Source organism: Poecile atricapillus, chromosome 1, assembly GCF_030490865.1.
Source record: "Poecile atricapillus isolate bPoeAtr1 chromosome 1, bPoeAtr1.hap1, whole genome shotgun sequence".
In the NCBI taxonomy this organism is placed as follows: domain Eukaryota; kingdom Metazoa; phylum Chordata; class Aves; order Passeriformes; family Paridae; genus Poecile; species Poecile atricapillus.
Window position 1 is genome coordinate 74,597,345 of NC_081249.1, and position 24,962 is coordinate 74,622,306.

Consider the following 24,962-nt stretch of genomic DNA (forward strand, 5'->3'; position numbering starts at 1 on the left):
CATGGTCTGGTTCTCTGTACAGTCACATCAATTTTATTCAGATGCTACTATATTTTCAGGGAAAAAACTTGTTATTTATATCACTGTAAGTAGGAGGAGGATTAAGACTAAAATATTTCTAATGAAATAGGTGTTCAAACAGTTTAGTGAATAATTTGATTTGAATAATTCATTTGGAAAAATTGTTATTTTTAACCTAGTCCTGAACAGACCAATGATAGCATTTGAATGTTTAACTTTTATATGCTACTTGCAATTATTTGTGAACTACATCAAGTAATTTGTGGTCTACATATAACTCAAATAGGAAATTAGGATTATTAAATAAAACAGAATTTACAACTCCCGTAGCAAATTATGTATTTTGACTAATTTATGTAATGAGCTCAGCTAGCCTGCCCTTCATGGATTTCAAACTGCATGTTCAATATTTGCAATTATCTGTGCAGACAGCAGTTACATAAGTCATCTGATCAGTGACAGAAACACTACCATGTGGGATGCAGTCAAAATAGCAAAAGCAGCATATTCTATATCTCAAAAAATTCAGCTAATACTGAAACATGCAGTTAAAATTTACATCTGACTCTTTTCTCTTCAAGAACACAGGGGGAGGAAGCTTTTCCCCTTTTCTGCAAGAGCTATTCTCTATAGATATACATGAAATAGGTGGTACGAATGTGAGGTATTGCTTGTTCTTTATTTTTATCCAGAACATTAAGTGTGTTGCTTAATGTTTTTAGTAGGTAAGCAGCACTGATGGTTTGTCACTGGGACTGGAGAGGGAATGGGGTGCAGCAGGAGAACAAGCAGCTTAGCACATGTGAAAGAAAGGCTCAGGAAAGGCATGGACATGGACAGCCAGTCGAGACAGCTTGAAAGAAGATTTGGTCCAATTTTCAAGTCCGGTAGGATTTCCCCTATTCTGCTTTTTGAAACATGTTTGAAGGTAGGATGTGAAAAACTATGTGGTTTTGATCACATCACCCTAACTGTTGCTGACCCCCAGTTAGATGAAACTATGGCCTCACTGAAATGTCTGGGAGCTTGGTCTTTAGCTGGGATGGAACTAGGATTTCACATTGGATCCTTACAATCATGGTTGCGCTCTTCCTCTCTGCTTTTATTAGTCTTACTAGACCCTCTTACTTCTAACTGCTTTATGTCTCATTCCCATTGCTCCTAGGTACTTTCGTCTAGCCAAATGAACAAACCTGAAATAAGCCCAAATTTGACACAAATCAACTTCCACAGGCTATCAGTGCTCAATGTAACAGGCTGTCTCTTGCTGGTATTGAATACTCTGCAGAAAAAAGGGAGAGGGACTAAAGAGCACCATAAAGCAGACTTAAAGCAAAGAGCCCAGTGCTAGGACACATATGACAACAGCCGAAGTACTCCCAAAATGTATGTCCTGCCTTTGACTCAGTAAAGCATGACTGTCAGCAATGGGCATTTCTTACTACCCTAAACTGCAGTGCTGCCTACCATTCTTAGCTTGTCTGAAACACTGAGAAGGAGGTATCAGTCTACTGGAAATGTAAAATAAAAACCAAATGTTTTGAAAATATATCCAGATAATAGATCAGCCTCTCGTATTAGCACTGCCTTCTACCTTTAACTACTCTATGAGTTCTGGACATTTTTTTCTATAGAATTAACATATTTTTTGTCATTTTCCCTCTCTCACCTCCTTAATGTTCTCTTACTACTTTAGTCAGCAGTGAAGGTGGCAATTTTTAAATCTGAGAGGTACTGAATGTTAAGGACCAAAAATTCATGTTCAGTCACTGAAATAACTGTCCTGATTTTCTGCTGCACATACAAATCTTCTTTTGCTGTGGATGGAAATGACCCTAATGATACTCCGTTCACCATCCCTGTAATACAGTTACAGCTACTGATGTTTGTGGCATTGTGTGCAGGTTAAACTGATGAGTTATGAGTGAGTCTAGTTACCTGCATAGCGGTAATGATGTCTCCTCTGCAGTCACAGATGTAGACAAAATAGCTCCTTACTTATTTCATCCACAGACATGTGGCTCCATCTCCACTTGCAACTCCTCCTTTCACCTACTTCCTCCCCACTGTTTCACACTGTAATCCTTTATCATGAGCACAAATGTGAGAAATGGGGTGCTCTGCAGAGCATTCGCTTTCCCCCACCCATGTGCACCTTATCACTGTCAGTCTCCATAGGTCATACTCCTTTCAGCTGCTAGTTGTTCTTTTGTTTTGAAGAAAATTGGCAAATCTACACTGTAAAATGCAAGTTTTGTTTGCCTTAGACATGAAAGAAACAGAATGGTAAATAATGCCAATTTTAACACAAATTTGGCACCTTGATTTGTGTCCCCTGATAATTTAAATGAAATGCAAATGATGTTCTGCCTGTGAATCAAAAAACTCTCCTACTTTACTGAATGCATCTGATACTATGATAAAGAAAATACTGGTGAGTTTGAAGGCAGTACTGAAATGCATAATGCTAGAAACACAAACATTTTTTCTAAATAAGAAGGTGCTTTAATAAAAAAGTATATTAATGAAGTTGCTTTAATGAAGGACTAATTGCCTCCAAGTGATGACATTTGAAAAAAGATGTTACAAGCATCTTCTTACTCAGAAATTAGTAGCCGAGATCAATAAACAAAACATAAAATGTAGGCATATTATTGATGCAGATACTGATGTAGATAATGTAAGCATAATACTACTATAAAGGGTTGAATTCCATGAAAAAAGCTGATGAAATAGAATAACTGATGTTAATTCTATCGAGGCTGACTTCAAGTAGCTAGTGTTCAACCAGTTTGGTTTTTATATGGCCTTGAAACATGTGCCAACTATAGCTGCTAAATCCATATTGCAATTAGAAATGGTTACCTTTGTTGATCAAAAAAATTAAATGGAAGAAAATAAAAATAACATACCATGTTCACACACAAAACAAAAAGAGCTATATCAGGGACATCAGGGAAGGTGGAATACTATAACAACACATTTTATATTGTTATACTATTCCACCCACCTTAATGGAGAACCCTTCGGTGTGGCTACGCCATAGCCTTTCGAATCCAGATTTCCTCCCACTTTCATGGTGTCACATGGCTTTCGTTGCTCAATGTATTCATTCATGGTGGACTCCAGCAGGAAGGCAAACTTGCCCTTGGATTTGCGGACACGAGCTACTCCCTCTGCCGTAGTCCTAGTGAACACTGATGGCTCAGCTGATTTCATGTAGGTCCACATCTTTTCATACACTGCTATTTTTGATCTCTGGAGAAAATCAAAAACAAGTTAGAACAAAAGAATGTTGCAACGTTTCAAAATGGCACTGGTCAAATAAAATCACTCATACTTAATTTTTCAGACATTTGAGGTTGGGAAAATATTGGAGAATGGCTTTATTTGAATTCCATTATTTTAAAAGAGATGAGAAATAAAAGCACCAATACTATAATAGCAGATACGATTTTTAAGTTTGACTACCCTCTAGCAGTCAAAAAAAGACACCTGCAAAGCTGAATTTAATGTTAGATAGAGGAAGTTCACACAGTCAATGTATGGTAAAGTGTGTGTTAGGGAATGACATATGAAATAGATGTCCACAATAGGCCTGTGCTCTTAAGAGAAACAGTAAGATAATCTCCCCATAAATACTCAGCTGAATTTTAAAGCATTTCTCTAACACTCATTTCTTACACCATCAAAAAAACCACAATAGCTTAAGAAAGATTTCTGCTTTCACAATTCAGAGTCCAGAATTGACCTGATTTATATTCAGAAATGCTATAAAATATTTGAAGACATTGCTCACAATAAAAGATGGAAACAGCGAGTTTGACCAAATATTAAAGGAAGTAAAATCCCATAAGCATCTTTCTTAAAGAATTAGGTATGATTTTAGAATTGCAGTATCAGTGGATTTATTTTAAAGACTCTGATTCTGCCAATATTTGAGTAAGAAATGTACTTTCTCAAAGAATGCACAAGAATTCACTGCTTAGAGCGCCTTAGTTGGAAATTCTGCTGTCTGGGAATGCATGGAGTAACTACAGGTAAATGCTTAAGCAAAAATAAAACTTCATAAAAAATGAAAGCAAATAAAAATTTTCACTAAAAGAAAGGAAGGAACTGCTGTCAGGCTGAGAAGTTTCCCATGCTCATTAGATTCACTCAACAACTCCTTTGCCTCCTCCAGCAATAGGAATACATACATGCAAACCAGCAGCGTGTCAGCTGAACACTACACTCTGTTTTTATAATAACAGATGGCACTTGTCTTTCCCTATGTATTCTGCAAAAAGGACTTTTTAACCTAATGCTCAAGTCAGCTTTTATTTGAGTCAAGAGGAGTTTCTAGCTAAGCAAGATTTGGTCTATGAGCCTATTCCTACACTGTGCTGAACACTTCAGGAAAATATTCATTATTATAAAGCCCCAAAACAAAGGGCCTTGGATTATTTAAATAAATACCAAATCCTATAATCTTAGTATTATATAAATTAAAAATGGCATTAAGAAACCTGGAACTGAGCCTTTTTATATGTGACGGTAATTTCCCTGAAGCACTTCTTTTTATCAATTACTGAATGACTGTACTATTACTTAGAAAACAGTTTGTTAGAGACCTAAATCTATCCTGAAAATAAGTGGCATTTAACTAAAAATGTTCAATAAAAATGCCATATAGCAGAACATAATAAATTATGCTTTCCTTTTTTAGTTTGTCTGTATGCGTAATTTTATCTTTCTGTCAAATATAATAGCATTTGAATCAACAACAGCTGTGTATGTCCATAATCACATCCTGACTTGTCACCCTTTCTTTCCACTGTAGTCACAACTATTTTATATTTACATAATAGTGGCTGGGAGCAGAGCATAAACTAAGCCACCACTGCATTATTTTTGCTTTATACTGATGTAATTTAATGGATTTAAATTTACAGAAAGAAAAAAAATAAGAGTAGTAAATAAATCAGTCATAATTTCAAGAGTATTTTCTTGCCTTTGTCTGCCTTCACTTCCAAACATTTATCTCATCTTGACATCCATTACATCTAATTCTTTATAAAGTAACCATATAATAGGTCACTTTAATTTAAAACTTTATGCAGCACATGAAACAGCTTGATTAGTAATAGGAAACACTGCCCTAAATCAATTGAAAAAAGTTGCATTTTTAGAATCTAGTCTCCTTTGCCAATGAAAATAGAAAAAATATGGAAAGTCTAACAAAGTATCTGTTCTCTAAGGGCATTTTCTTCTCCCAAACTTTGATTTGTTTACATTCAATTTCTACATGTCAACTCAGGGTCAAAACTGAAGAGTGAACTAACAAATATTTTTTATTGTCATATGAGGAAACATTGCAGGATTCCCTGTAGTCAGCCAAGCTGGGAGAATTTTCATTTTGGGCTTTTCTGAGTAGAACTGCTAAAACTAACTACTTTGCCTCTTGAGCAATCTGCCTGAAGAATACAACACTTACTGTATCTAAACCAGAAAACAGGAGTATACAACAGCTAACTGCATCAAAGTTCCTCTTTTTTTTTATGTTGACTTTAAAATTATTTCCTTTTTCTGCTTTCAATCCACATTTAAAACATGCTGAAGAGGGGTTCAGAGTTTCTGACATTTTGATCAGAAATGACAAAATAATGAGAAAATGTCCTGAAGGCTCATCTTCAGCCAGACAATCACATGACTCTAATACCAAAAAGTGAATTGCTTCCAAACACACAAAATGTTAGACTTGGCACACAAGTTTTCTTGTATTACTGTTTCAGGCTAGGTCTTAATTTATATATTATGAAAACAGCTTTTCTATAAATATAGTCTGCTGATATTTTATCTTTCTCCCTGTTCTGGGAATTTTCTTTTAGAAATAGCACATAAATTATCATTAAGAATCACTACACTGTGACAGAGATTAGAAATCATTTGCCTCAATTGTACCATTTTAAAGAAAGTGATCAACACAGTTCAAATCTTCATTAAGCTTCCAATTTTTCATATGCAATAGTATTTAGTATTGGTAGTCAATTTTAATGTTTCCCTCTGTATTTTGAAAGAAAAGAAAAAAGAAAATAAGAAACATTGATTTTCCTTCTTTTTTCTCTTAACCCTTTAAGCTTGAAGTGAAAGAAGGGCTGTCACCATAGACATTTTTAGTTCATTAGAGTGTCTCCTCTTTAAAATGAGAACTGGCATAAATTATTGAAAAAGTTTCTGTGTTTACAGGATGATTTAAAAGAACCATGAAATTTTTGTGACTAATATAGTTTCTACCTCAAAATATCTGATCTCATTACTTCCATACAGTGGCTTGTACTAGTATTTTGAAACTCTTAAGAAATGAAGTCCAGTCTTTCGTTTGCTACTATTCCTTTGGGAATTAATTTTTGCCTACCATGGCCTAACAAATTGGCAAGCCCTAGTTACTCTTGAAAATGCAAGAACTTAATAAGTACAAAGCTACATAAATCTGCCTGGTCATCAGCATCATGTTTTTAAGTATCATCACAGCTTCATTCTGATAGAAAGAACTAGTTGTACTCATATATTGCCGTTACAACCTCAACTTATGATGGACTGAAACTAGAGTTCCAAGAATAAAATATCTAACTTTCCGCAAAAATAACTAAAAATGTGTCTATGGGTGGATATAAATAATTGGCAGGAGGGACTGTGCTCACTAAAAAAAATAGTAAAACAGGTGTAGTTAGAAACTGCTGTTAGGATCTGTTAGGAACTGTTAGGATCATCTGGATCCCTCTAGAGTTCAAGAGCCAGATACTTTAATGTGTGCTTTACTTCATTGTAACACACACATCTCACATAGGATGCACAGGACTTCTTTTCTTTCTCCAGTGCCTACAGAAGAAATCTAGAAAAATCTGGGTTAAACTAGACTCCTTGATCAGTTTCATGATGTGAAGGTCCAATTGCTATGTGTTTGTTAAGTTATATTTAAATCTTATAAATCATCTTTCCGTAGCTAATAGAACAGATTTTCAAGCTCTTCTATGGGGATATTTGTTGCAAGAAAAAGGTTATTTCACTTGAGACACTGTCTTTGAATGGATATTGTCTATAGTTTCCAAACCACATTGAAAATTTTTGTTAATGGTTTACGGAATTCAGTTTGGCCAAGTTGAAAACAGTGAAGGTGTGTGCGAGTACCTAACACAAACTCCTTTCAATTAGACAATTAGAAAAAAATTTCATTCCATCTTCTTCACTTCTAAAAATTCCTTAATCTCCACATTTCAGATAAATAATGACCTAATTAACTGTGTAATTTTCAAGGAAGGGTCACAGCATTTATTCAGAGCTATGTTCAAACACTAAACTCACTTTCGTCAGCCGAGCTTAACTTTCATCTGTTGGAGACATAAAATAAAGCAGGAAGGACTGTTTGTTATGTACAGCTTGTGATGTCCAAGCTCCCTGCTTTCCAGCTGGCAAATGATGAGGATTACATACCAACCACACTAATGCAGGAAAGCAAATGACAATGAAGTAATCAATAGAGACAGCACAGGCATATGAATGGCTATTTAGGCTATTTCCTAATGCTCCAACCACATACCCTCGAGTTAAATTTTCTCTTTATTATCCTTCTGAAAGTCAGCAAATTAAAAAATGCATTTCCTGCCCACCAGCCAAGACCCTAAAGCAAAATGCACACAGCCAAATCCATAAGCAGAAACAAAACCTGCAAGACTCCACGTTACCATCATAGGCTTTCAATGCTGCACATCACTTCAGTACTGTAGTTTCACATGAATCAATAGTGCAATGCTACTTTAATTATCACTGGCTTCAGTATCCCCCCAGGCATCTCTTTTGCATCTCTTTTTTTTTTTTTTTACAGGATCAGTAAGCTTTCCACAGATTAAAAAAACTGAAAACTCCAACAAATGGTCTTGTGGGAGTGAAAATGTAGCTATAGTATTGCAGGAGTTACAAAACAATACTGCATAAAATTGCAAATTATTTCAAATTTCCAAGCATATTTAAGAGTGGTTGGTAGGGATAGCTGCTCTGATGGACGCGCCAACTTACTCTGAAGAACTCTTTGGTTGACCCTGAGTCCAGTGTCCCGTAAGCAATTTCGGTTTGTTTGGCAAGGTCTTCTGCACTCTCTATGGGTGAGACCATTCGCTCAACAGTCAAGAAAGCAGCGAGGTTAGCAGTGTAGGATGAAATAATGATGAGCGTGAAGAACCACCAGACACCTCCGACAATGCGACCTGAGAGGGATCTAAACATGAATAAGATAATGCACATTTTCCTGTCTCTTGAGCCACAAAGAGTGAGAGAGAAAGTGAGAGTGAAGGCACCATTATTGCTGAACATTTGTCATTAAGTAACAATCAATGGGAGGAAGATCATTTGCATTTTAAATATTTAATGCTTCCACTCTTGAAACTCAATGTCTACAATGTAGTCCACTGTACTAATGTGTATCTCACATACACAGAAGCTTAAATCCTCTTGAACAGTAATCTTAGTGTTCCTATTCTTTCAGGACATGCCTAAAAATAGGAAAAAATTGTCAAAAATACTTAATTTTTGGGTAGGTAATCTCTTTCTGGAGACAAAAGTAAAGCATGGTAGCTGAAAATCAGTAGCTTTCCTGGTTTCCTCTTTAAAAAAATGCAAAAGGCTTTGCATATGGATTATGTTGGCTCTAGGATTAAAATGTTCCTGTCACCCAAACTTCTCAAAAATTCCAGAAGCTACTGCAATCATTCATTGAACATTCACATTTTTCTTTTTTAAGAAGCAAGAATTTTCTGATAAAAGAGACATTTATGTTAGTAAAAAATTATATTTTCCTTTTAAATACCTGCAATTTGATGAGAAGGTTGTTGACGAGTAATGCACATCCACTCTTAATTAGTACCAGTTTTATTGCTAACTTCAATAATAGAAGGATTAGGCCAATGCTGAACACTCAAAATTTCACTGCAAATGGCTAAAATGAAGCCTTTAAGTTTGAAAGATTAGGTCATAATATTTAATTAAAAATTTTTAGTTATTGCCCACTAAAGTTCCAGAAATTTTTAAAAGGTTGAGAAATTCAGGACTGCATATATTAGACTAATCATGTACTAGACAATCATATATTACAGGACTAATCATGTATGCTAGGATCAAACGTAGTAGATCTGAGGCATGTGCTCTGTGAGGCACACCTGAGCAACACAGCGTGGCCTCTCAGAAACAGACAGTCAAATATTGTCTCTCACAGACAGAAATATTTTTGAAGCAGCACTGTACAACTTGAAACAGAAGTGGGGCATTCCTTGATGCAAGGCAGATGTTCAGCACAACTGTGTGCATTTCATGGTTGCAACATAATGGAATAAATCTTGCAACAAGACAGTTCTGAAGTCAACCCAGTGGAATCTCCCTTGTGTGAACCTGCTGTTTCTGAGAGCTGTTTGTGGTTTATGCACATTGACATTGGTAAAATAATAGTAATGACTGAAATTCAAAGCAGATTATCTGCTGCTGTTATCATGGCAATAAAAAAAAACAACCCAACAAAAAACAAAACAAAATGGAAAAACAAGCTCACAAAAAAACAAAAGGCTTCCTGAAGAATGAACTTCAAAACACTGTCAGGAAAATTAATGAAGGAAGGTTTTATGCTTCAGTGTCGAAAATAAAAATGCAAATGTAAAAAGATTTGACACAAACCTTGGGGAAATATCACATCCTTGTTGCATAAAGGCACCCAGGGAAAACCAGAGGCTGTTGAATATGCCAAACTCATTGGGAGGCTGGTCACTGGGTCCTTCTTTCCCATCCTCTGGTTCTTCTGTGTGCCACTCATATGGACTAAACCTGCTAACTAGGAACAGGACCACACTGACACCAATGTAGGCAAAGACTATGCACATCCAGATCTCATACGCCAAAGGGTCCAAGAAGGAAAACACTCCCGGTTTAGATTTCTGGGGCTTTTTGATCATAATGGATATCCCCAAACTCATAAAAGGCTTAGAAAAATCAATGACCTCTTCTCGTACCAAAGTGATGGTCAGAGGCGCAACAGCAATCTCTGCTTTCTATAAAGAAAAAAAAGAAATATAGATGTATAGATTAATTGATGTGTGCTTATACACTCAGCTAAGCAGCTAATTCCAAAGGTATGTTATTAACATCAGGACACTGTGGCTTAAATGCTCTTTGTAGCATTTTTCTCTTTCTTTCTATCACACTCTGCATTTACTCAGTACGCTTTCAGTAAAACATGTACATTGCAGGTTTTTATTTTACAGAATTTTACCATTTTACAGAATTTTGCAAATAGTTATTTTTTTCTGTCAAGAAGAAGACTCTTAAATCTTATAGAGGTGAGCAGCAGTGTAGGAAGATCATTTTAGGCATTAATTTAAATTTTAATAAAGGAATTCAAGAAAGAATGGAAAATGAGAATTACCCTATTGCCACTGAACACATAGAGATTTTTTAAGATCCCAGAAACAGTAGTTAATAGTCATATTTTTGCAAGACATAATATTTTGAGGTAAAGCAGTTAATAGACTCAAGAAAGCTCCAAATGGCATGAGGCTGCAAAAGTGATTAACTGTTGCTGTGATTCCACCAAACTGCACAGAGTTGTCACAAGGGAAAATAGTTCAATAAGATTAAATTAGGTTTTAAACAGCTAAAAATGGCAAGTATACAGGAAATAGGTGGGCAAAATCATGCGATAAAAGGATAAAATGTGCACTGAATCCATTCCCACTAGTGTCAAGAATATTTTAAAATGTGTTTCTAACATGTTTTTTGGATGAAGATGCCAATCTTGAATGAATCATTATTGATGGAGGTGATTATGCTGCTAACAATGATGTCTGTATGCACTATAAAATATTGGAGTTAAGTAGCTAATGGATCGTTTTTCTCATTAGGGATGCTACATTACATTAAAGTTTGTTCCTCGCCTAGACTTGCCTTTTACACTAAAGCTGTCATTACAGCAGCACTTCCCATGGGAATTGTATGGGGACCTGGGTCACAGGATGCACCTCTGAGAGGGGAACAGGTGCAAGAGCTGCTGAAACCTATCTCCTGTTCATCATCATGAAATGCTGTGTCTAGGTACAGTCACAGAGCAGAGCCTGTGCTCTGTGACCAGTATGGACTTCTATACAGCTTATGGGCTCAGGAGAGTAACAGTATTTTGTGAACACTTTGTTGCTTCAATGAGATTAAAGCATGCTGAAAAATAAGGATGTGCTCAAATAGTTTAATCCAAGTGTTATGTAAATAGCTTGTGTGCCAAAGAAAATATTGAAGTGGAACTTTTTGGTCATCTTACAACTTTGACACAAGTAAATGTATTTGAAATAATTTGTGGTTTTTATTTTATGTGCCAATTCATATGAAACCATATATGTTTTATGGAATTTAATTTTAAACCAATATTGTGTAGTTAAAAATTAAACCTATTTTGGCAGCTTTGAAATTGTAAATAATTCAAAAGAACTGACTCATTCCAGTGCAATGGCCCAAAAATGCACATTTGCATTAAGATGGCTGTATATTAATCATCAGATTATATCTGTCATTCTGAAATAGTTGTGATGCAAACACCAAGATTTTATGTAAAGATATTACATTTTAAGACATTAAATTTATGCATCTGAAATCATAATTTTGCAAAGATATCAGAAATTACCACTGGTGCTAATGTCTCAGGTAAATGCTATGATAACACTGCTAATTCTCTGAATTTTAATTTAGATTTTGTTATACAAGGCATTTTAAAAAATTTGGGTTCTTAATCCCTTGTAATTACCTAAGTCAGGCTGAAATAGATGTTTTATGAAAACAGTTATTATATGAGGAAGAGTAACATATCTAAAATATATTTTAAAGTAGCCTGAAAATTATAAAGTAAACTTAGTTTCTGTAGTCTAAAGATGGTTTGAGCTACTGGCTTTCTATTTTTGTTTTTCGTCTTACTCATAAATAGCTTTTCTCCAGAAGAATGGCTTCCTTCATTAGAGTCAACGTCTTTTGTATTTCTAAATTTTGATTACTGAGAATGCATAATGTGGAGTACTTTGATTAAGTGAAAGACTCATGGCAACTGTGATCTATTCCTGACAATCTCTGTGTTTGTCACACAATGGTATCTTCATTAACGTGGTGTAAATGATAGAACTGGTCACTTGTATTCAAAGGTGTTGGCTAACAGGTTGTTTTTTTTTGTCTGTAGATTTCTACTGGGGTTAAAACACAGATCCCTGGTGGCTGTTAGCTTTCATAATGTAAGCTAGAATAGTGACATTATTATTTTAGTGCAAATTGAGGAAATTTTAAATACCTACTTAGCACATTGCATATTATATGTGAAATGCTGGAGAGGATTTATCTTCCAAATTTAAATGCTCAAATAGCGTACTCAGAACTTGAACAATATCAGAACTAGCCTACAGTACTTGAAAGAGTTAAAGAGGAGAAATAGAAACTTAATGCATTTTTTACAATAGTGATCTAGAAACAGATAATTCATAATGTAGATAAATCCATTTTATGCCAACAAATCTAAAGAGAAAATATATAGCTAAGTCATAATTAAATGCCAAAAGAATTGGAGAAACTACAGCCCCCCAGACTGATCATATTATTATTTTTGTAAGACTATTCTGTGTCATATAAAGCCCACATAAACTCTTCATTGCAAAAGCTAAATAATGAAAATAGCAGTGCATGATAATTATCAGCATTTGTGCTTTGCCCAGTTAAAGTACACCATATAATTACAGCTTTAAGTGATTAACAACATAACTATGGTGCAAAAACAATTAATTATTTTGTTGCCAGTGAAATCTGTTTTGACAAAGACTAATGATGCTTCACAGTTAAATCAACTGTGTCTGTAACAGCATTTCAATCAAGGCTCCACCATTACCAAGTACAGATGCATTCTGGATCCTTCCAATATTATACAATGGGACAAGCTTGATTCTGATGGTGAGAGACATTTTCTTTTCCAGAATATATGATTATTATAACCTTGTGAATATGCTTGGTATTGTGAAGGTAGTAAAGCTATCTGAGAAAATGTAGTAAAGCTATCTGGGAACAATCATGCAGAAAGTGATTTTAATCTCAGAATCTCATGGCCTCTGAGATTTCAAACAGAATTGAGTTGTGACCTTTTGTCTTAAGCAGTGAAAGAGAAGCATTCTGTGTCAGGAGAATGAATTTTTAATTGGAGCTGACTGCTAGTGAATTTGGAAACACCTGTTACATGTGCTTAATGGCGTTTCATCCCTAGCCAGCATTTCTTCTGGAAGCTAGATATCAAGGCAAATAGAATCCACATGGACAACTGCATGCATTTGGATACATCAGGGATAAATGATCAAGATTTCCTGGTAGTTTTTAACAATGTGCTAAAATCAAAACAGGAAAATGAATAACCATCCACACCACGATGTTCTGTATAATCTTAGCAAAACTGTTCCCCACAGCATTCTATATGATGTTTCCTCTGAGACATGATAGAAAAATCAACCATGGAGTTTAGGGAATGACTCTGCGCAGCACCTGAGTGTCCAGACATCAGAACAACCTTTGGTGCATACAGGTCTTAAAGAACATGGGATAAAATTTTCACATGTCTACTCTCAGTAATATGGATAGGGCTAAGGGGCATTGGGGTATGATGGTAAGAGCAAGAGAGCAGAACAACCTTTCGTGTTGTACAGAAAGGGTCCAATCTCACTGTTCAGAGCAAAACTGGTTAACGTGGTTGGGAATTAAAAGCTGTAAAATGTTTCCCAAACAGATAATTTCGTCAACTTGCTAATTCAGTTGCAAATTTTCTCCCAGTCCTGGCTGCAAATAAAAAGCCTTGCTTGAAACACAGCCAACTATTCAGACAACTTGTGCTTATGATTAGGGAATCTATCAGAGAAGATGAACATACTCCTCTAGCAGAGCTTTGCAGCAAAGTCTCTGGCTGACTGATTTTTCTGCTTTCTCTATGTGGAATAGACCTGGGAGCCTGATGATCTGTAAATTGTCTGGCAGGGACTCAAGGAAGTTGCAGGGAGGATGCTTTTGATGGATTTCCTGTGGAAATCTTTAGCAGAAAATGTTGTAAGTAACAGAAAGAACAATTTCCTTTAAAGCTACACCTGTAAAAGTACATTAAGCACACTTGGTGTAGCTCTTGGCCTTAAGGCCCAGTGGCACTGGGCAGGCCATGGCCCTGCCATGAGTCACCCAACCGCTAAACCTGCATGGCCACATTCAAGCTGATTGTAGGGAAAGGTCTCTGCTCAATCCCAGGGTTCAGCTGGGCTCAGGAATTGTTCTGGACAATAATTATGGGCCAAAACCATACCAGAGACCACTCTTGCAGTTTAGCAGATTAATTGGGTGAATTCTGAGGCACAGGGGCATTCCCTGGTGCTGCTGATGCTCCAGGATAGATACAACCTCAAGGAGCCTTGTGGCAGTGGAGCAAATGTACTGGGCAACAGCTGATTTCAGTAAAAAAAGGAGCTCCAAGGGCTTTGCTCCAGCTCATTCCCAGAGCCCAGCTTCAAAATCACAAAGAGACTGCAGCCAATCCTAAACAGATATTTGGAAACAGCTTCCTCCTCACTCTTTTCCATTACAAAAAATGAAGTGTTGGCCTTGTATTCTGGGCTGGCCTTCTTCATGCGGGTAATTTGTTCCTCGTGCCTGTGAACTTTACTGCTTCCAGCTCTGTTAAAAGATGTAGGTGTTGACATATCTGTGTGAGCTTCCTCACAACACTTTTTTTTTCAGTCTAGTCCTAGGGCGGCTTGGGTTTGATGAGGTAAATTTTTTAAGATAAAAGAAGGAAAAAAATACCCCAAACAAACAGAAAATCAAAGTGTAATATCAGGTTTCCTCTGTAATTTTCAACTAGATGATAGGCCACTGAAACTTTACATCTGAGTAAAAGAGTTTTCTCATAAATAGTAACATTTCTTGGATTATTGAAAAAGCATTCTAGTATAGAACAGTGCTTGGCCATTGGTGTCCATGGGTTTGCTGTTGCAATTAAAAGCCAGACAGGAAGTAACCTCCATACTTGATAAAATCAGTTGGAAAAATCTTTATCTTTTAATATCCTAAGAGTTCATCTGCTTTCAAGCCACTGAAGCAGATATACATGCTTGGTGAACTTCAGTGTTTCTACTCTTTAAAGACAAAATTGAGGTTGGTTCCTTCATGAACTTCCAAGAGCATGGAGAGTTTTGTGAACCTCATATAACCTTCCCTTTCCAATGGGGAGGGGAGATCACTGAAATTCTGGGGCAACATTTCCCACACTCCTACAGCACAGAGACTGTTTCATACTGCAGAGTCCCTTGAACTGATGCTAATGGAAAATTTATCAGCTATGCTAAAATGACAGAAGGGAACTGAAATGGAGCTGCTACAAAAGCCATGAAGCCTTTGCAACATAAGGCCCAAACTGTCAATAGAATAGTGAAAAATGCAACTTGGGATGGATCAACTGGTATGCGGGACTTTTTTTATGGGGAGGTTGAGGCACGTTAGGAGTTCATGGGTGGAAATATTCACACCTTAGTAGTTTGAGGATTTTTTTTATTCCATCACTGAAATGAAGAGTGTCTCTAAGAATTCTGAATTGTTCTCAGTGCAGATATTAGCAACTGCAGTCATCAGCCAGCTCAGCACTGAGTTTTGCTACTTTTAACACCAGATATTGCAAATATTTATTTAGGCTTGTTGGAGCCATTTTCTCTAAATATTGGAACATTATGTGTCAACAGAATTACTAACTATTATGGTATTCTGAAGAATCCTTCTCCAGATCAGTCTATAACATAATGTTCTCAATAGTTAAACTTACCAGGTTTTCTCTTAAATTTTGTTACTGAAGGTCATCTTAAAAGTCTGTCTTCATTGTGAATTGCCTAATTATGTACTTGTCTGCAATGGTTTATTACCTATGTTTAATATATATGATCGTGGATTTTTCATTTCTCAAACTAGACCAAGAATCCCATCTTTTTAAAAAGGTCTGTCCATCCATCATTCTATGAAAATGAATTAATGAGTGATATTCTTCCCAACCAAGTTTTACAGAGTATCAGGAATAGATGGTCTCTAACACCGATGATTTTTTAAGGGTATTCAAACTCTGGATGTTCTAATGTTTCATTGTGCTAATTGAATAAATAGTAGAACTTGCATGAAACTATTAAATTTTATCTTGAAAATAAGTGAAAACACACAGATCTGAAACAAGATTCTGTTTCTTTTCTGTGACCCCAAGATTAAATAAAACACACATATACTTCCTCTTTTATGACTTATACTATGACAAATTAAATCCTGCTTCAAAAATTGGTATGCTTACCCCATAAACAAGTTCTCCCACCATCCCATTCCAGATTTTTGTCTCTGGATCCCTTGCTCCATATTTTCCATCAGGAACAATGGCAATTTTGTACTTGATACCAATATGTTTTGCAATTTCTGATGCCAGATCTACACAGTATCCTTCAAACTTGTCATTCCCTTCAAACGTATCATGGTTTTTCTTGAACATAACATATGGGGCTTCCTATAATGAAAGAAGTAGAACTGTAAAGGAGAAGTGTACCGAATATAGTCTGAAAAAAAACAAACATGTCATGAACTGACTGAACAACACACACTTTATAAAAAGGTCATGGACAGTATTAGCACGTTTAAATGAAAATTTAGGAACAGAAATCCTTCTGGCAAGGTATACGCTTTATACATTTCTCAAGAATTATTGACCGTTTTAAATGGAAGACCTTAGTGCAATAAATGCTAAATTTAAAGTGTGAATAGAGGCTGGGCCTAAACAGTGCAAGGGCTGTGAGATGGTGAAGGTAAAAGGTAGACTTCTGACTCCAGTGAGTAAGCATATCCTCTAACACATTGGGGTTACTGCCTATGAAATTTCAGATGCAGAGCCTGAGTGACTTCACGTATTGAGGTTCAGAATGTGTAGGTCTTAGGAGGCTACATACATTTTAGTGAGAACATAGAAATTAATTCCCAAGGAAATATGTATCTTCCCTTTAAAATAAACGGTGCAGATTCTGCAAGGTCATTTAGTATGAACTTCAGTGATATGCATGGACAAGAACGGCCTTAAGCTGTCAGTGACTTCACATGTTGTATGAAAAAGAAGTATCAAGTATTTTGGGACAGTGAGTGCCATTGAAAGCGAATAAAACCTGTCTAGAAGAGTGGTTATTGCATTCCCTATATAAACCATACTATAACAATAGTGAACGTTATGCAATTGGGAAATCAAGGTCATTTTTCTTTTTAGCTCTGTGTGAATTCAGACTTTAGAGATTATTAAGTAAAACTATACTTTCTGATGGTATTTCAAATCACTTCACATAATTCATATTTAGAGAAATGGATGAAATTTCCGGATGAAATATTTGTCTAATATAGAGTGACTTAGGTCACCCTTTGTTTGAATTTACATCACTGGCAACTTAAGTTTTCTCTGTGTTATCCCTGGCAAATGTTGGTCTTTTGACACTAACCTTGGCAGTATCCTGTCCTATTCACATCTTTCCTACAGATATAATTAGTACAAAAATAAAAATAATTTTAAACATGTAGTGCAACAATGCCTGCTTCACTGAAACTACAAGAACATCACCTGTAATAAACAACAATCTTTTGACCTCTATTAGATGTCTAACAAGGGAGGATAGGTGGTATTACATGAGTGCAGTGCAATGCCTTTGCCTGCATTGAGTTTGCATCTTCAAAGGAAAACTGCTGAGTATTACCAGCAGCCTGCACCTTTTCTTGAATTCCTATTCCCACTTAAATCACCTTGATCTCAACCATTGGTATTCTAGAGGGAGAGAGGGAGAAAAGCAGGGAGATCGTGATCTCTGCAGTAGTTCTTGATTTTTGGAAGTACTTTGGCTGCATGTATAAAATGTTCCTACCTCACACAGGCTTTTTGTTTGCATGAGGGGAAGAGCCAAAATCTGTGTCTTTCCATATGTTATTGCACACAAAAAGGTTTAAAATAAATAAAGGTGAAAAATACTCTGTCCTGTCTATGATTTAGACAACTGCTTGCTAGAAAGGCAGCCAAGTCTGTCCACTGTCCTACATATGTGAACTCTCCTTACAAGCTTCAGCTATATTTCTTGCTGCACCTCAAAAGCCACTTTGTTTTCCAAAGACCAGAGTTAAGTGATTTCTAGCTATTCTGATTCAGCCATAAATCCCTGGCCAAAGGAATGCAACTAGAGTCACATCAGGAGATCATTCTGGTGATGGACTTGAAGAAGACGGGCACAGAGCGTGCCAAGTCAGCTTGCTCCTTCTTCCAAAACCCAGACACTGTGCTTCTGCCTGCATCTCACCACTGGCAGGACTGCTGCAAAAAAAACCATTTTAACTGCTTCTGCATAGCAAAGCCAAGTTACAGATGCCTCTTTTTTTCTGTTAAAAGTTAAGTGAACTTCAGCCCTCCTACCCCATAGTTCTGTGAGGGAGCACTGAGAAGGGAAGTGGGGTAGCCCAATACTGTCCTTGGTAGGTACAAGCAGAGGCCATCTCATCCAGTGGAGTGACCACCAAGATCTGACAGGGATCTGTTGAGTACTTGGAGGAACTGCATTGTTTCTCTCCTCCATCCACCACCCTTTTTCACACTGATCTCACTGATTTAGGGCAAAATACAGCAGGGAGCATTTTTTTGTAATGCAATTATCTTAGAGAGTAAGGTAGCATGATTTGCTGTGACTGCTTTCAAAGCAGCAGCAACTGAGTATGATCTGCCAGCGTGAAATGGTACAATTCCAGATAACAGCAATGCCTACTACCATTTGCTTCCTATGTTGATCTTTCCCTCCTAACCTATTTCATACCTCTTTAATTGTTGTGCCTACTTTACCTGCCAAGTAATCAGCTTTCTATTTTCAAGGTAGAATTTGATGGGGGAAATGTAGGTGGGACTGCAAGTGAGTTTCTGATAAAGACTTTTTTTAAAAAAAATACATCAGATAGTAGCCCTAGTTTTAAATCCTGTCCATTTCAGACTTTGAGGGTGTTTCAAACTGATGAGGTGTTCAGTTGTTATAATAAAAAGACACTGAAAGGCAAGTTTTACTGGTTTGCTAACAAGTAACTTACACAGATGAACTTTCAAGGTCACACTGTGAAGTCATGAAATATCGGACTTGATCAATAGCATGTACTTGGCCACATCTTGATGCTCTTTTCTATCTGTGGCACTCAAAAAGACCATTTTATTCTGTATAATCCATTGCAATAGCATTTTCAAAGTTAATAGAAATGTTAGTGTAGTCATGGTGGTCTAAAAATCAAGAGATGCAAGTCGTCCATGGAGAGGTAGTATCTTCTATTAAATCAGCTGAAATAGCTGAAAACATAGGCCTACTTTCCCATTGTTTCCAGTTATAGCTATTCTTGTCTAATAGAAAGATTATCTCTCCCCACCATTTTTGTGCTAACTATATTTTTGGACTATGTGCTTTTAACCTACTGATATAAACCACACATCTGACTTACTGGTGAATGAGGTTTAACATTGCAATATTTGCAAGATTTCAGCTGCTTAAGAGTATTTTATGGGGCAGTGAATCAAGGAAAAGTCCACATTGAAATGACCAATGAGTAGCACAGAACAGATATTTGAAATGGTGCAAGCTTTACTTATATAATTCACAATTTCATAACAATAGTTAACATTTGCAAATACAAGTTGATGTCTGCAACAATTACCTTTATAGATGTAAACAAATCATTCCACCACATTGCCACAAATTCATGTGTACAGTTAAATGCTCACAACTGATGATTCATACTATAAGGGAAGCCGGACAAAGTAACTAACCCAAATAACAAACAGATCTAAACTTGGTTTTCCTAATGTGAAGTGGATTTAAAAATATTCACCATTGCAAAAATAATTTGTAAAAGTGACAAATATCTGTGCAAGGAAATTTCTGCTTTTTAGAACAGGTGTGGGACACATTATCACACTTTATTCTGAAAGAAACTTCTGAAAATGTCAATGGAAGGTTTTTTTGGTGACTTCCTTTTTCCTTTTTTTTTATTTTTTATTTCTTTTTTTCTGAATAAAGTGTCCAGGATTCGGTTTGAAGTCTTTATTATTTTCATGCAACAAACTTCATTTTTTCTCTCGTCTACTGAAGAATTCAATTGATAAAGTTTCTCATGAAAAAATATTTTTCTATTATGTGAAAAAGGCTATAATTAGAATTTCTGAGGTAAGACTCTATCAAGAGTATATCAGTCAAAACAGTGATGGTGATTCTCAGTCACCTAATGAAGGTTGCCTATTATCTTAGATGCCCTAAGGTGACCTGCTTGACCCCAAGGTGCTATTCTGCAGGTGTTTTGTGCTTGCCTTTATGGATAGGTCTGATACCCTCAGTATAAGGCATCCACCTATGGGCCACTGAGTCAAGGTCTAAATCTTTGTGGACTTAAAAACCTGGGGCAAAACTTACCCCACATGCCTGAAAAGTACATACACCAGCTAGAACATTCAGAGGGAGAGGTCACACATACAGCATGACAGGCAAGGGTCACTCTGCCAGCGTAAGAAATGGGGCACAGGCTGTATATCCTAGAGCATCTTAAATGTCACTGAATGCAACCGAATCAATACCCTTTGTAAAGTCATCTACATCTAGGTGACTTGGTTGTGAACTGGATCCTGCCCCTGAAACTTAATCTGCCAACAGCTATCTCATTAAGATATTGAACTGTAAGCCACGATGTAGATGCAGCTCATCATCAAGCTTTGGTTTTAAAGGAATTTTGTGATTTTTAAGTTTTGCAGTCTCAGAGTTAAGTACAGAGTTGGCTGTATCATGAAATGTATTGGGAGAGTTTGGATTAGTCTTCCGAGCCTACTTCCCTAAATTCTGCCTCAACAACTTGTAACCATATTTCTGAACCTGCAAAATTACAGATGATCATCCGCCCTATCTAGACAAGTTCCTCACTTTACCTTAGTGTTAGAGCAGGGCTGCGAAGAACATCCCTTCTCCAGTCATGCAGTGAGCCTACTGTGCATTTGGAGGTGTTATCATCCCACCCCAATGGGAATGCTTCTGCACAGGTAGGAGGAAATCTGTCCTTTCCAGAGTGCAGGAGGCTGTGCATCACATGAGGGGCAGAATAGGAACTACAAATGGCAGCTGGTAAAGAACATCAGCTGCCCCTGCTGCCTTCTCTCTCTGGGCTGCTACTGCACCACACAGCTAACTGGGGATAGGCTGAGAGCCTAAACCAAGTATGTAAAATAACTACTATGTGCTCTCACTGTGTTACAAATGAAGAAAATATTTTGCCTAGTAGAAAACACTGTACTAAGTTCTTTGAGTGCAGAGCTAATTAATTCATTATAATGCAGTTTCTATGCAACAGCCATACAGCCACACTACGGCAAAGTAAGCATAGACACATAAAAGCTGAAGAAACAGAGGACAAATCAACTTGTGCTATTTGGCTTTAGGCAAAAAGCAAGGCATGCTGAAAACCTGTAAGCTTTTCCTATGCTGCCATGACATCTGTCTTTCAAGATTGAAAAGTCTGACAGCACTGCTTGCAGAAGCTTTTCAGTTTAATGTTGGAAAATATGCATGCAACCAAAATTAAATGTGTCATCTACAATGGTTCAACTTCCCTTCAACATGAAGAGGGAAGTGAAGAGGTGAAAAAGTCTCTGTGGCATTTGCAACATAACAAAGAAGAGAAAAATAACAGGACTCTGAAATTTACTCTAGTTAAATATTTCTTTTCTTTGCGTGTGTGATCATATGCTTGCAGATGCTAAATACATTGCCCTAGCAGGCCAATATTAAGAATCATGGTTCCATTCTGCCTTCAGCATCACATGTGTAGATCCCAGAGGAGTATATGGGAGATGGACAAGATAAGGCAGAATTCACCATATATTCTTATTCAAACCAAATTCCAATATATTTCTCTTGCACTGTGATTTTGAAACATGGAAAGGGGACAGTTTTGGTCAAGAAGCTGCGCTGCTTTCAATTAATTGCATTTATCCAGAAATGACATGCTGCATAAACACAGGGCATGCTTTGGAATATTAATTCAGCTTTTTGGTTTTGCAAATGATCCCACCAGTCCCTTCAATACAGGGGCTGGAAAAGTTCTTTTGAAGATAACATTTATTATGCACATCAAAATGCTTCAATGCAAACAGGACAGGCAAGATAACACATTTTAAAAGCTTTCTCGTTTTCCTTTTTTTTTCCTTTCTGGTGAACAGAAACCTTTTCTATTACTTTTCATTATTATATTTTACTCGCTTTTCCTAAGCTTGGAGCTATTTATGGAAATTACAGTATTCATGTGTGAGAGCTTCAGTCAAAGGTATCAGGATTGGTTTGAGAGGAAAATTTCGACTGAAAGCTTGTAATTCACATCGTTCTCTTCTCAGCTTGGCAAAGTTGAAGGTTAACATCATCTGTTCTAGACATTTCAGATTAGTCACAGAACTTTTCTTGGTGGTTCAGTGCCTGGTCATCCAGTCAGAGGAACAGTAATCCATATGGAAAAATTAGCTCAATGTTACTAGACTGGTGGTTAATACTTGAGCCTTAGTTAGGAATGTTCGCAGCATCTTGGAACTCTTTTCTTCCTTGATCAATTTCTTAAAATAGGATTCTTCATCAGAGGCTGAAAAGAGGAGGACTGAACTGAAGTATATTTTTTTTCCATCACCGAGTCTTTTTTATTTTTTTTTTTTTCCTTTTTAGGAAAAAGATACATATATTTAAAATTTCCCATGCAAAAATAAAAATAAAAGTTACACAATTTGGTTAGGAGTTACATTCTGAATTTCTGTAAAGTAGTTTGGTTGTTTTGTATCCTGGAATGATAACCTTCAACAGGAGATTTTTTAAGACATACTTAATGCATAAACACACTGCTGAAAATCTGGTGATTAACTGTATTTTAAATTAGAAAATGTCTTGATGCTTTTCTTTGGATTACTTTAAACTGTATTGAGTTAGAAAAATTATTTTTTAATAACACCTACAGAATATTCCTTCTCATTTAAGACACAGTTTATTGGGTTAACATGTCTTGTCTAAATGAAGCAGGTGAAAAGGGCAGTGAACTGAGATGTAAAATCTTAAAAGCGGTCATGTAAAGGTCACCCTTTGCCAGTTGGCTTTGATAAACATCAGCTTTAAAGGGCATGTCTGACTTCAGAGGAAAAAATGTTAAATATTTTGTTTAAAATACAGATTTGTAATAAACAATTGCTTTGAAAAATTGTGAATTAAAAAAATAAATGAATGAAGCAACTCATTCTCCTTTGCAACCACTCTTTAAAAACACAATAATCCTGGAAAATCAACCTCCAAATCTATTTAGATTTTATTAAAATGGAAATTTTACCGCAATGCTAAATAAACATATTAAGAATGCATCTACTAAATTCATGTTTTCATTCACAATTAACAGCAGATAATCCAGTTTTGACTGGCTGATTGAACCATACTACTTAGCATTTTAGTTCTTACTAAAGTCAATTATTGAGTTTATAATTTACCAACAAAAAGGGACACTGGCACTACAATAAATTTGCCAACAAATAGGGATACTGGCATTACAGTACTCTCATTTTATACCCTCTCTTCTATTTTGTCCTTTAAAGGTTTTGGGTTTTTTTCTTCTTCAAGTTTCTTGTGAGTCAAGATTTATCAATCAGAGGTTGTGAGAATTCATCTCTCTGAGACTTACGTTAGTAAAAAATAGAAATGACTGAATAAGAGAAAAAAATTACCGCAACACAATTTTAAAAACCTGATTTCAAGTGAATCATTATATTAAATGCAAACCAAAAAAAATCTGTGCAGACATGACAGTCAGTATAATTAAGATATATGGCTCTCATCCTCCCACTAACCTAGGAACTGGCAGACTAAATTAGATCATAACTAGAAATGAGATTATGTCACACACCAGTATAAGCATTGAAAAAAGAAACACCTTACCAAAATTGTAGTGACAACTACTGTTCTGTTCTCAATGGCTGCAGTGTCATTCCCAAGTGTAGGTTCATGCTGAATCAAAACTAATTTATCCATGTCATTCCAATAACCAACCTGCAAAACAAAATGTATATCATTTGCAATAAGGTCTACATTCTGCATAACTACAAAACAAACTATGCTAAGAACAACTGAGCAATCCAAAGATTGTTTTTTTCCAAAGTAAGTGCTGTTACGTTAGATATGGGAGTAAGCATCTATCACTTTGAGTGTACCACCTTGCACCCCTGCTGCACAGGGACAGACCTGGTGGCACCTCCACTTCACTGCTCCTGAATGATCTGGGCTACTTACTTCAACCCGAGACATAAGGTAAATCCCATTTTCATTAGCTTGAAGCATTTCTGGGGCATAAATGAGATATAAGAATTTTTTCTCCCCACAAGAATATTTTCACTTGTTAGTACTCCAGATCTTTTGATCTTGGACAGAGGAATGAAAGACTGAGGGATGAAAGACATCTGGATGACAGTTTTGCAATCCCATGGCTGATCTCAATTCCTTGCTCCATCCTGGGCTTCCCAGGAGATCCCAGCTCCAGGATTTATACCAGGCTTGTTCCACTTAACTGCTAGCGCTGACCTTTTAGTACCTACATTAGAGGCCCTGTTATTTACACTTTACACTCACAGGACAGACACTACCAGCAGACAGTGACTCAGCTCATGCAGGATAAGCATCCCTTCTAGAAAGGTGCTTGCTTTTCCCACTGACTGTAAAGCACAGTGAGACTGAATTCTTCCTAAATATATCTCTGGGAAGTGCCTTCAGGGAGGTGGAACAAATCAGGTTTTTCTCTCCTTGGCT

General features: G+C 36.5%; 1 protein-coding gene across 1 annotated transcript in view; it reads right to left on the bottom strand.

The window, feature by feature from the left end:
- Positions 1 to 24,962, bottom strand: part of GRIA4 (glutamate ionotropic receptor AMPA type subunit 4) — a 153,008-nt gene that overhangs the window by 39,794 nt on the left and 88,252 nt on the right. Inside the window, exons 8-12 of the mRNA XM_058836213.1 lie at positions 24,099 to 24,209; positions 16,412 to 16,618; positions 9,721 to 10,091; positions 8,077 to 8,275; positions 3,032 to 3,279 (exon numbers count right to left, since the gene is read on the bottom strand). Of these exons, the coding sequence (XP_058692196.1) occupies positions 3,032 to 3,279; positions 8,077 to 8,275; positions 9,721 to 10,091; positions 16,412 to 16,618; positions 24,099 to 24,209 (1,136 nt within the window). The remainder of the gene's footprint in view (positions 1 to 3,031; positions 3,280 to 8,076; positions 8,276 to 9,720; positions 10,092 to 16,411; positions 16,619 to 24,098; positions 24,210 to 24,962) is intronic.